The sequence below is a fragment of the Solanum pennellii genome, chromosome 10 (genome assembly GCF_001406875.1).
Source record: "Solanum pennellii chromosome 10, SPENNV200".
NCBI classification, from domain to species: Eukaryota; Viridiplantae; Streptophyta; class Magnoliopsida; order Solanales; family Solanaceae; genus Solanum; species Solanum pennellii.
In genome coordinates, this window is record NC_028646.1 from 38,602,337 (window position 1) to 38,616,389 (window position 14,053).

The following is a 14,053-nucleotide window of genomic DNA, read 5'->3' on the forward strand; positions in this document are numbered from 1 at the left end:
TGGGTTGGTGGGTGAGGGGTTAGGGATCGGGTGAAAAAATAAAATTTTGAAATTGAAAATATTTTTTTTAAAATTGATGTTTTTTTTCAAAAGAAATGTAATTTGAAATTAGAGAAGAATTTTGAAAAATGTTTTTTTTAATTTTTTAAGGGAAGTCATTTTCCTTAATTTTGAAGAAAATGAGTTGATTTGGAAAATATTTTCCATGACTTTTGTCCCAACCAAACACGAGAAAATTGGATTCCTTCGTACCAAACACACTCTAATAATTGTAAAGAACATCAAGAGATTGAATAGGAGGAGCGGACAATTCCATGAAATACAGTGGCCTGTTTTGTATCTGAAATAGCAGATGGTTTGCTAAAAGAGAAGTGTGCAATACACGTGCTCACTTATCAACAAGATAAGACCAAATAAGCAGTATAACTCACACAACATGTAGTACAATTAAGCTCTGCAGTTTTAAAGTCCTTTTACTTGTTGGCTTATTATTATAATATAAAGTTAATAAAATAAGAATATAGAATGCACATCGCTTATGATGGAGTACATAGATGTGTAAAGAATGAAATGAATTAAATAACATGTTCTTTCCCTAAACATAAATGTGTAAAGAATGAATTGAATTAAATATGTATTTTCCCTATGTGATCACGGTAACCAGTAGCTTATGACTTGAGGTTGTAGTAGGAACAATAAACTTTGAATTCTGGATTTGCCTCTAATCTCCCTAACTTCAAAGAGATATACAAACAAAGAAGCACGAAAGAATATGATGATGCTCTAGTCTGTATGGTGACGTTGCTCTTGAATCACAGTAAGCTCGGCATCAACATCTAAGTGTTTCTACCTCTTCATCCCTTAAAAAATGGTAACACCTCAGGAAAGCCTGTTTCGGAATTAACAAGACTATCTCAAGGGAGACTAATCCATCAGATGCAGCTAGCAGGTAGTTCCTGATTCAGATTGTCCACTGTTCGTAAATCATTGTAAGAATGTGTGATTAGCTGCTTGTGATCTGAAAGGAGTTACATGGAGGAATGGATAGTAGTACTGTTGCACATGCACTCTGGGACGGGGTACTTCGTAACATCCCTTCCTCTCTTCCTGAGTTCTGGCTGACCTAATGAATCTTTGTGCAAGTCCAGTATAATTTTGTTGAACTCTGACTCAGAGAGAGATGAGTTAAGAAAATGTGGGAGCATCTGTCTCTTATTAGGAGTGATAGTCTTTTTGTGCCCTGCATAGGCCCTGTGTCCCTGTTACAAAAACGACCACAATCAACAATAATAAAGAAAACTTAAATAATCCAACCCCGGCATTTTTGTAGGGATTGTTAGGTTATAAGAAGGGCTTGTAACAGAATGAACCAAACATATATCATACACAGTTTTCAGTTGCATATTTATCTCAAGGCCAAGATGATTATGGAATTTTTTTTTGATAGGTAATAAGATCATGGACAATATTAAGGAAGAAAACAAAAAGAACCAGATCAGATGAATAGTTCCCCAAAAAATAATACGGTAGATCAGAAGAACAGGTTGAGAGTATATGGCATGTGTTTGAGCTCCAAACGACAACATTAAAATTTTACATTTGAATTTTTAAAAATTTCTTGTGGATCTTTTTTCAATGGTTAGGTTATAGAGGGTTCAGGAGTGTGAAACTATAGAGGGGCCAGGAGTGGGTTGTTATGGAAACTATCTTCAGTGACTTGTATTTTCCTACTCATAATTTAAGTTTCTACAAACTCACTCACTAACTACAAGTCATAAATGTTTCTAAGTTCATGTTAGTTCAGTCTGTAGGTTTCTGGACCAATGTTCTTGAAGTATTACCAAGAAGCTTATACACTGGAGGCAGTACCTGGATAGCATGGCCCATATTTCCTCCATGAGATGGCATAAACACGTCACTGTTCTCACACACTATGTAGTCAATAGCAGCCATAAGTGATGCTTTCTTTGAAAATGTTTCAAGCTCCCCAGGCAAAGCAAGATCCTCTTTGTTATAGAAATGAGGAAATTCCTTAGTCAATGGCTGCAAGGTTTCTTTCCCACCGAACGGAGTGCCACCAGCCCAATAGATCCTTGCGCCCTTTGGAGCTCCCAGAGCCTTGATCAGCCTAAACAGAGATTGCAGATCTGTTAAATACAGAAACAATTTTTAAGTGCATCAAAAGATAAGGGAACAAAAGGAACACTTCCTCAGGAAGTATTACACTTGCCTTGTAACTTCCAATGCATTCAAGGGGCAGAGACCAGCAAGCTTTCTTTCATGGTAGGTTATATTTGACCTTGAAGTTAAAAGGTCAGGTCTACGTTTCCGCTCATTGTTTATCATTTCATCATACTCGTGACTTAAACCAGGAAGACATCCCGTCCTCACCCACACATCCTTCTCCATTCGCAAATGTAGAGCAAGAAATGGTCCCTTGCTCCTCATCCTCTCTGTAAGTTTGTTACCGAGCTCTAAGATTGATGGGTTAAATCTCAAAGCATGAAAAGCCACCTAATAGTTCACAGAAAAATAAATTAGATTATGCCATATTTTAATTCTTGTTACCACTGGAATGAGGTGGAGTATCCAGATTAAAAGCCACCTACCTTGCAACGAAGTTTCTGAAGATCAGATGGTAGATCCTTAGATAGCCTTGAGTCAAGACCTCGTAAAAGAAGAACTCCATCCCTTCTCAGCTGCAGCAAGATCAACCAGAACTATTTAAGTACAAGAACTTTCAGCATCATCTTGAAAAAACAGAGAACTTGTTTTCAACTATTTTTTCTCTATGAAACTCGTGTTAGACTAACAAAAATACTGAATCAAGCTTGTGCCAATGAAATATACTTGTCTAAGCTCTGAAGTAGTATTACTATATTAAATTTTAGGTAACTGTGATTTATCAAAGAGTAAAAAAATTCTCTCGAGCTGTCATAAGTCAATTCTAAGACTTTGCCAGCCAACTAAAGCACCACAAGTTTAATAACTTTAAGAGAACAAAATTTGGAATGCAATCAAGAACAAAGTAAATACAATGTTATGATCATCATCTTTTTCTTGCATTCCATTTTTTAGGTTGGAGTTGAACTTTTAAGCTATGGTCTTACTAAGAGACAAAGGGGAAGGAACTCTAAAACCTTTCTGACCTTTCTGGTGTAATGTGACCGTATCCATTGAGGGGAAGAATGAAGAGGGGTCCGTTTCTCCTCTACTGGCCTTGTCATCACGTGTGTAGATGGAAGTGATGAAACAATTCGAACGTCATTCCCCAAAACATTTTTGAAATGATCCAAGTTGAAAATATCAGAAAACTCACTGCATAATACAATTCAAAATATCACAGATAATTGGAAATGAGAGTAAAAATGGAAGGTCCCGAATAAAGAGCAAACCTTTCATCAGCCCAAATAGGATTGACTTGAAAAATGGGAACAACCAAAGCAGCCTCAAGAATTCTAGCAATGACAACAGCATCAACAATTTGATTTCTCTGCTGATTCATTCCCCCAGAAACCACAACCATCAGATACCTAGTCTTGTCCTTGAGAATTTCTCTACTTGTCTCACTGAAATTCAAACAAGGCCTGTAACCCAATCCATCAGGTTGCTTCCAGAACTCACTCGCAGTAAATAATTCACGGGAAATGGAACATGGGTTTTGTGAGAAAGGAAGAAAGTCCAACCACAACCCAACAAAACCAAATAGAAAAACTAAGAAAATCCAGAATCTTGGATTAGTTAGCAAAAGCTTAAACTTACGAGATAAAGAAGGAGTAATTTTCTTTTCAGATGAGAGCATATTTTGAAGATGTGAATTGACTATGTGAGATGGCACTGCAATGTAACATTGATGATTCTTTGATAAACCCATCCTACACTAACATTGAAAGTTTGTTTGTATAAGAGAAAGAAAAATGGGCAGCTGCTGGGCGGCGATAAACAAAGTGCGTTTGGTATTATGGAAGTCAGACAAGGTATGCTTGTACTCCTCGTTTGCTTTTTCCATTAAAGGGCTCCCAACATATCCTCTATTATTCTATTCAATTTTAACGTTTTATTGGGCTTCTCCTTCTTTTGACCATATTGCCCATACTCCACTCTCATAACATACATTACGACCTCATTTGTTTGCCTTTAATAAAGGTCTGAATCTTAATCATTAATCATTCACATTTAACCTATTAAGTTCATTTGATTTTTAGGTCTGAAACTAAATCATTCAGATTCAGCCCATTAAATTCATTTGTTTTATTTTTAAAAAAATCTCTTGATGGCTCTGAAGAGATATGAACAAATCTCTGTTTTAAGCGTGCCTTTTTTCACATAACTAAAAACTTTATTTCTCTCTTTTCTCAATCAAATACCATTTTTTTCCTCTTGAACTGGTAAATTTTCATAAATCCTTTCAAGTTTTTTTTATATTAATAATTTTCTTGTATTGACTGTGTCAAGAACACTGTTGGTATATTGACGTTTACCAAGGTTTTTGAATGAAAAAAATTGTACTTCCAAATCAGGATTATTAAAACAAATAAAACTTTTTTTTAATCAAAAGCGGTATATTTTGTTGAAATGAAATTTTTATGATATTTAATTAATTTAATGTTAATTACACATGCACATTCATATATTGAAAACAAACAGTATTAATTATTTAGTGTTCAGATTTAGAGACCACATCTTAATATTCAGATGTGTATTCAGATCAAAACATCTGAATCTTAATGCAAATTTTAATATTCAGATGTGTATTCAGACTCAGACCTCTTAATCTTAATGAAAACAAATGAGGCCTACAATCTTTGCACATTTGCCTTTTTTATGTTTTGTTTTTGGCTCAAGTCATTTATGGTCGTCTAAAATTTTCTTTATTTATATTTTACTTAGACACTTTAATTAATAATTATACCTAGTTAACACTTTTATTTATATGTACCTATTAAATAATTTTTTATGACATGACATCATAGGTATAGTACACCTCTAAGAAGCACCTCAAACAAAATAAAACAACTTATAGACCAATCACAAAATAACACGTCAACATTTAAAAACTAAAGCAAACATTTCAACATTTTAAAAATCCCTAAAACATGTCTTCTTCCCCAATTCAAAACAACCTCACCACATCTCCTCACCAGTCCCAGGCTAAATTTTTTTGCCACCTTCTGTCACGCCCCCTTTATATATCCTCCTTCATTTTTCCTTTCTACCATCATTCCACCATCATCCCCATCGTCTTTGATATCTTACTCGAAAAACACTCATTAAATAAATAACAGTAAAAAAAAAAGAAAATCAGAAGAGTTGATTGATACAACTGAAAAATTCTGACATTATAAAATGTAGAAAATTCAAAGAGTTAAATATGTAGAAGGGAATTTAACTAAAAAGAATAAAAATCTAATTGGTAAAAAACATTCGGTGAACCTCCATTTTTTTTTTGCAAAACTACTTCAAATCTAAAATTATTTTCTTTGAAATTGTTAAGAAATTCAAGCCCTAAAAAGCTCACAATATAAAAAATATCAACAAATCTTTATTAATGTTTAAGAAGACAATGAAATTGTAGAAATGCCAGCTATGATGTTGATGAAAATTACCAAATCGGTATAGAAGGAAGAGGATAGGTAGTAACTATGGTGTTGATTCTCCTGATCACCATGTGGTGGACGGTCGGTGAACTTGTTACTACCAGAAATGCTTTGGGTGGGTAGGTGGGTTGTGTAGGGTTCATTTTTACTATTCTATTATTTTTTTAATTTGACATATTTCCTTATAATATATTTTTATATAATTTTTTGAATTCAAATGACATATATCACAATTTAACTCGTTGTTGTGTTATATCATCGCGAGTATATCTCAAATACATTAATTTTTATTTGATTGTCAAAAAAATGTCAAAAAGGTATCAATTCGAAGTGATAGAGGTGTTCAATAGGTACAAGTCTCAGTTGAGATGGGTGTTCACGTGAATTGTGCGGACAACTTTAAGTGACCGTCGATTACTTAAGTCTTTGTTTTTTATTCAGTAACTTCATTCATGCTTTGCACAGTCATCAAAAACACAAACAATTTAGTAAATATAAAATAATTTCTATGTCTAATATGTATTGAATAGGCATGTATCTAAGTTTGAAAATCTTAAATATTCTTTTGAGAGCTTCTTCTACTATAAAAATAATATAGTTATTTCTTTCTATAATTATGTAGACGTATAATTTGATTTCATAAGGAAAAGATGTAAAAAAAATACATTGTGGTCTTCCTTTTTAGTACTAAAAGAACAATAGTGTAATTTATAACGATTTTATAATAAATAATAAAAATACACTATTATTTAAAGTGTAAAACAAAAGTAGCAGCAGCAGAAGAAGGAGGAGAAGGAGGAGGAGGAGGAGGAAGAGGAGGAGGAGGAGAAAGTAATAAATATACTTTTGAAAAATAAATGAGATATAATGGGTTTGTTAATTATAATAAATATATTTTTAACCTAAATAAGTAATGGTTATAATTAAATAGCGAGTAATGTCTTTATCCTGGAAACTTCTACATACTAATTAACTTTAACATAAAATAAAGATTTTATAACGTGAAAATTATAAGTAATGTTCTTGTTCTTGAAAAATCAATCAACTAATTGCTATTATAATTTCAAAGCATTATGGTTAGATGAGCCAAAATGAACTCAAAGAATGAATACCAAAATGTCCTCTTCTCATAATTCATTTAAACTATTTATCTAGATGACAATATATTTAGGCTATTTATTCATTTGTGTAATTATATTTGAGTTTAGTTATTTTGATTTTTTCCACTCTCTTCAAATCAAATAGGAATCTTAATTATGTTTATTAAATTGAATTTTAAAAAAATAATAATATTATAAAATAAAGACTAAATACTAAAAATAAACTAATAACAACCAAGAAGAGAAGAATGTAGTAGAGAGATAAAATAGAAAACTTTTATCTTCCTTATTTTTTGGTGTATTTTCCAAATAGGTTACAATGCCATTTATAGGCATAAGAGGGGTACAATGGACATTCATTAATTTTGTTTACAATATTCCTCCTTGGATGTCCATGTAAAATAAAATTCTTAGTAAAATAACAAATTTAAATAGTTGTTCCTAAAACGCATTACTAGTTGCCTCATTAAAAACCTTATCAGGAAAACCCAGTGGGATAAAACCATGATTAAGGAAAAAAGAGTAACGTGTATTTTAATCTCCCTGATGAAAATCACTATTTAGCTGCACAAGTTTTCTAATTCCAATCTTGTATACCATCTTCTCGAAAGTTGCGGTTGGTAAAGACATGATGAATAAATCAGCCACATTATCACTCGAACGAATATGATGTATGTTGATAGCACCATTCTTCAGGAGCTCATGGGTGTAGAAAAACTTTGGTGAAATGTGTTTCGTTCTATCTCCTTTATGAATCCTCCGCTGAGTTGTGTTATGCATGCTGCATTATCTTCATATAAAATTGTGGGTACTTTGTCGCATTTCAAACCACTTTTTTCTCGAGTAAGGTGTATAATGGACCTTAACCACACACATTCTCGGCTTTCCTCATGAATAAATATTATCTGAACATGATTTGGTTACGTGTCCACAGTAGACTGTTTCCTAGACTCAAAGATATGGCAGTACCCCCACATGTGAATACATAACCTCTTTGAGATCTAGTTTTATGTGGGTCAGACAAATATCCTGCATCAGCATAGCCAACAAGGTCTGGGCTACAATAGTTAGAATAAAATATACCCATATCGATAGTCCCTTGTAGGTACCGCAATATGTGTTTGATCCCATTCCAATGTCTCTTAGTAGGAGCAGAACTACATCTTGCTAAAAAATAAACCAAAAAATTTATATCAGACTTTATAGTGTTAGCAAGATACATTAGTGCACCAATGACACTGAGATATGGTACTTCAGGACCAAGAATTCCCTCATTCTTTTCTTGAGGTCGAAATGAATCTTTATTCACATCAAGTGATTGAACAACATTGAAGTACTTAATGGAGATGCTTCATCCATATACAATATTTTCAACACCTTTTCTGTGTATGCAGATTGATGAACAAAAATGTTGTTTGTCAAATGCTCTATTTTCAAACGAGACATAATTTTATCTTTTCGATATCTTCATCTCAAATTCATTCTTTAAATAATCGATTGCTATGTGAAGTTCCATTGGAGTTCCAATAAGATTTATGTCATCGACATACATATCAAGTACAACAAACCCTAATATTGTTTTCTTTATAAACACACATGGTCAAATCACATCATTTATATAACCTTCCTTAGATAAATATTCAATAAGACAATTACCACATGCGTCCAGATTGCTTCAAACCATACAATGATCTTTGCAATCTAATTGAGTACATTTCAAAAGGCTTTGAAATGTATGCTTTGGGCATTTTGAATCCTTCAGGAATTTTCATGTATATTGTAATGACCGGGGAGTACCCCGCAGACGTAACACGACGTACTTAACCTCTCGGAGGTCTTATACAAGCCCTTAGGCATCTTTCATCGCATAGACATAAAAATAGCGAAATTTTTAAAATTTTTTCACAATATAACACAAGACTAAAAGTCATCTTATTTAAAATCTTTTTAAAATACAATGGAAGTACTAAGTCTCGATGTAGCCATCTTATAACACAAATAAAACTCAACAGGGACACGACCCTTATAATACAAAAACAACTACTATCTAGTACATGAACTTAAAGAAAACTCTTGACATATGGTCCTTGAATCTTTAAGGGCCCACTTGAACTTGGGAATAAGAATCCAAGCCCTTCATTCTAGGAAAGATCCATGAGTCACCACCACCTACACTTTGTGTAAAAAGATGAAGAAGAATGATGTTAATATAAGAATGCACTAAGTATAGTTACCATGCAAAAACATGCTTAAAAAGGGACTTTTGGTTGGAAATCATGCATCATGCCTTTTTGAGAAACTTCATAAGCATTTGATACAATGAGCACAATATGGTTAACATACATTATATAGACATGGAATACCACTCATAACAACACATGAAGCCATTTATCACACTTAAGACACATTCAATAGCTCCAATACATTACCTTCGTTTTTATCCTAACTCTTTTACTTAAGCAACTCTTAAGTAATACTTAGTACAATTGTCACATCCCGAGAGCATACCCTAGAAGATATGACACTATCGGAGTGCGACCGGCGTACTTGACCTCTCGGAGGTCTTGTACAAGCCCTTAGACATCATTCATTGCATATAAGTATGAAAAGTAGTGCGGAAATAAAACTTTTCACACGAAATAAATCATCTTTCACATTAAAAATCATAGAAAACACTAAGTCTAAATATATGACATCCTTAGACTGTAAGAAATACTTGGGACACGGCCCATACAATCGAAATATAACAATCTAATATCTATTACAATGCTTTGAAATAAGAAGTCTAAAGATTATTATGCCCTCGAGTCAAGTCTAGACATACTTCAACTATGCTTGAACGATAACTAGATTCAAAGCTTTGCTTCAAGATCCTTCTCACCTTCCACCTACACCTTTAGATGTAACAAAATGTATGGAATTAGTACAATCACACGTACTAAGTATGACTTAATGCATAAAATCATGAAAAGGGACATTTATGAGAAATATGCTCTTTTTGATTAAAACTTCATAGTATAAGCATAAGAATCACATTTAAACACCAAACAACACAATTAGGAGACATTACAATTTATACTTAATACATAGGAACATTAAGTAAACCTACAGTAAGCTTACAGTGACTTCACTGTAAGTTCACTGTAAATTCCAATAAAATTCTCACTTCACATTATAGCATCAAAGTATATCCAAAACACATAAATATGAGATCATCCTAACAAAGGTAATTCTAAGGTTCACTTGAGTGAGTTTTGAAGCGACCACCCATACAATCCCTTAACACACACCTAAGAGATCCTTTAGAGTACCTAGGATAATATCATTCTTACTCACTTCATACAATAACATTTATAAAATATGATATTCTCTTCCGAAAGGTTATCAAAAGACTTACTTAAGTAATGCAAGAAGAGAACACACATACACCCTCTCCAAGATTACCTAAATAATCCTTAATACTACCTAAGTTTAGATCATGTCTAATGTATCAGCCAAATTCCCTATCTAGAGTCTTTCTTAAGACTTCCCTAGGTAAGATATGAAGTGACCATTCCTATGCCCCCTTCACACCTTAACTAGACAACCCTTAAACTACTCTAGGTAAGTACTTATTCATTTATCATGCTTTTTAACTTAAGCCATTATCTTCATTAGTTCATTTAAGAGAAATCCATCACATAAGGACATTCAAGCAATGGTTTTGGAGAAGACCTAGGGACTCACTCACTAATATCTTCAAAGCCTAATTGTGCAATGTCTAGATAGCATCCCATAACACCACCTAAACTTCATAGAACTTCTCAAATACTAGTGGGTATCCCATATGATGAGAATAAGCAATAACCAACATAGACCATGGTATCTAGGCATGGAATCCGGAGTCAACCCTACTCCAATAAAGTGTGTTCTACTTGCCAATGGTAGAAGTTGGACACATCCCATGTAGGCACATGATTAAGGAATATGAAGGGTTTCTTTGTACTCTAGCCTCATCCTTAACTAGAGATACTTCCCTAGACATACTCACTCAGTGCTAGACTTTTTTCTCATAGAGTAACTCACATAAAGGATCACATGAAGAGGTTTCATATCTAGTTCATAACCCAATCACAATTCACCTTACCAAAGAGGTCCACTAAGGCTACCTACAATGTCTAAGAGAATAGCTCAATGAATTTCCTAAGGATGATTTCATGCCATTCCAGCCAATCAATCCCTAAGTCCACCATTCACTTAAGAAGGATACTGTTACGACTTTCAACTTCAAAGATATCTTAACCTTATATCTAGGATGAAGGCTCCACATAAAAGAACCATCTTAGCAATGTTCAAGGTCATATGTCAATCACACATACAAGACTAAGAAGATTTATCATAGTAATTTAAAAACTCATATTCATATTATACATATATCAAGTAAGGGATACAAGTCTACCAAAACAAGACACACACATACTTCACATATAACATATCATTCTAGAAGAACATAAGCATAACCAAAATCATCTGTAGGTCACCCTATTCACTACTATAATATCATAAATATAACCATCATAGGACTCACATAACCAAGTAGGAAGAATCATGCACCAACTCTAAGACTACACACGAAGGACATAGTCATAGTCTAACATGATCGCCTAATGTTAATAAAAGAATACATACTTTCAAATTACTCACATATAGATAGATATGATCATACTTCACATAAATAAACTACACAAACCATCATAATATATCAAGTAATACCGACAAGGCCATGATCATCATAATTTATAAAGTAACGCTGACGAGGCCATATCATTCACAAATAAAGCACATAACACCGCCACCATAAGTGAAACATACCAATCACAATATAATTCAAGAACCAATTTTCATAAAATAACGAGAATTAGGGCAGTTTACCACCAATATACTCTCACAACTTCAATCCATGGCTAAATCATCCAACATAATACTCAAAGGCCCTTACGCATGACCATGATCATCATTCAATTCAATACTTACAATAGGCAATGAATCAAATATAATTCAACATAAATTTATGAATTTTGGGAAGCATATTAACAATTATAATATGATTCTATCATAATTCAATAGCCCTAATCAAACTACATAAGAATTCAATGGCATTAGGACATAATCAAGTCACACACAAAGTAGTCAAAACTAGGGTTCATGAATTAAATGGGTTCATAGAGTAATTAGGTTAAAACAATCAAATTAACATCAATTCAATCAATATATAATGATTCAAAACATTTTATGCAAGAAACCATGGATAGATATAAAAATTGGACAGGTTCATCTCTGAAAGACTTTGGAAATCACCTTGAAGTTCGGCTCCTTCAAGAAAAGAGATTCAAGGATGAATGACCATACCTAAATTGATGCTATACCAAGAATTTGATGAACAATTTATGAAGAATCACCAAAGAAATCTTCAATCCAAGCTCTATCTTGAGTTTTGGCTCTAATGCAAGTCTAGAGAATTTCTTAGAGAATTTGGGTTTTGATTTAGAATAATGAATTCATCTAGGTGTTTAGGACTTATAAACCTATTTATAATACCTATAATACCCTTAGTAAACCATCTAAACACTTCTTTTGACGTGGGGTGAAGTTACCACTTCACTTTTTCACTTTACAGTGAAGCTCCGAAATTGCAGACTTCACCTACGCCTGCCCATCGACGCCTTATAGCCCAACCAACGGACTGTCCAGTTGGTTCGTGTTTTGGGTCAGAGTCTGGTCATTGGAAGTCCAATTCCACCAGACTAAGTGTCAGCCTACTACCTACACCTACGGGGCGCCGACTGACTTACTGGCCGTCGATTGCCAACCGTAAGTGAGGCTGGTTTTGACAGCTTTTTGGCTACATGTTGGGTCCTTCCTCAAGGACCCTTGGTTGGTCATTGGGGAATTTTTTCTGGACGTTTCCAACCCGAATATGTTATTATACTAGTTTAGGACCTCTCACATCAATTTTATCCAAAAGGAACACGTAAAACTCGACGAAACACACTAAGACACACAAGGTTATTTCAAGGCAAACCTTTCGAACGTCATAGACATTGTTAGACGTTTGACCTCCAAACTTCATGAAAATTTAACCACTGACTGCTAACCTTATTTAAACCATTTTAGGACTTCAAAACATTAAGACACAAGCGATAGACTATAGTTTCACTTAAGTCGTTTTAGAGGTAATACAACAATATATCACCTTAAGGTCACTAAATATGATCTTTCATATATAGGCTTCATCAATCCAACCACATATATTCATAAAGTCATAATCACATCATAAGGAATAATCTACACATAAGAACCATCACCCAAGACAACCCCAAGTCACACTAGTGCAATGTACAAGTAGCATCCCTTAATACTACTCACACCAAGTAATCCAAGTCACCCTAGACTTAGGCACATCACATTAAATAAGACACAACACATGCACTTAACCTTATACATAAGACTAACATACTTCATAAATGTTCACATAATAACTCTTTCATTCATTTCATCTTAGTCATGACCCTATTAGTTCATATCATACGTAAACCACTCTGACAACCCCTTGACAAGCTTACTTGTGTAATGTACACATGGAGTCTCATACGTCCACATATACTAAACAAACCCATTTATAATCCATAAGTGTAATTCACATGTATAATCATAATTTATGTCTTGATATAAGTAAAGTTAACCTTAACATGCATTCATCTCAACATACATGAACCATAATCCTTATTTCATAAAGGAATCTAATCATAACCTCCCTTAAAGTACACTTGTCCAATGCATAAATAGGGTCCATAGTCCTACCTACACTAAGTAAATCTTCAAGGATTCAAATTCGGTGTCATATAACTTCACACCAAAAGAAGTTGTTCTACTTGCCAAGGTAGAACCTACATAATAGCTATTTAGGTGGATCCACTAGCTAGAACCTACGGGGGCACACAATTAAGGGATAGGGAGATTGCTTCTAGAAACCTGACCTATTGCATTAATGGAGAGGATTCCATCTCATGAATATCACTTAGATGACCCAACCAATTGCATTAGTGGAGAGGTATTTTCCTCATTGTACATATCCACTCGGTTATAAGCTTGAACTCCCTCTTTAATATCTTTAGGCCTTTACTTATCATTAGTTCATAAAGAAGGCTTTAGGGACTTACTCCCTTGTACATCATATAACTCAAAGGTTTCTAAGATGAGAATGGCATTTCATCATAGAACCTACATTATGTGAGAATGTCCTTTCACATAATCATACATTTATAACATAGTCTAGTTTAGAGTACAATTGAGGAAACCTTTCAAAAGACTCACTTT

At 33.7% G+C, this 14,053-nt stretch overlaps 1 protein-coding gene across 1 annotated transcript; it reads right to left on the reverse strand.

Annotated features, from left to right (window-relative positions):
* Positions 1–557: 557 nt before the first annotated feature.
* Positions 558–4,029, reverse strand: LOC107032272 (O-fucosyltransferase 20-like). Its single transcript, XM_015233857.2, has 6 exons — positions 3,396–4,029; positions 3,150–3,318; positions 2,610–2,699; positions 2,231–2,514; positions 1,870–2,128; positions 558–1,259 (listed from the first exon to the last, which is right to left on the reverse strand). The coding sequence occupies exons 1-6, from the start codon at positions 3,872–3,874 to the stop codon at positions 1,029–1,031; spliced, it is 1,512 nt and encodes a 503-aa protein (XP_015089343.1). The 5' UTR covers positions 3,875–4,029; the 3' UTR covers positions 558–1,028.
* Between the last annotated feature and the right edge of the window lie 10,024 nt (positions 4,030–14,053).

What these genes read in the sequence shown, in the direction of transcription:
- LOC107032272 (XM_015233857.2), bottom strand. Translation starts at nt 3,874, where the DNA reads ATGGGTTTATCAAAGAATCATCAATGTTACATTGCAGTGCCATCTCAC. An exon ending in GGTCACATTACACCAGAAAG is followed by an intron (nt 2,700 to 3,149) that starts GTCAGAAAGGTT and finishes ATCTTGCTGCAG; the next exon opens with CTGAGAAGGGATGGAGTTCT. An exon ending in AATGCATTGGAAGTTACAAG is followed by an intron (nt 2,129 to 2,230) that starts GCAAGTGTAATA and finishes ATCTCTGTTTAG; the next exon opens with GCTGATCAAGGCTCTGGGAG.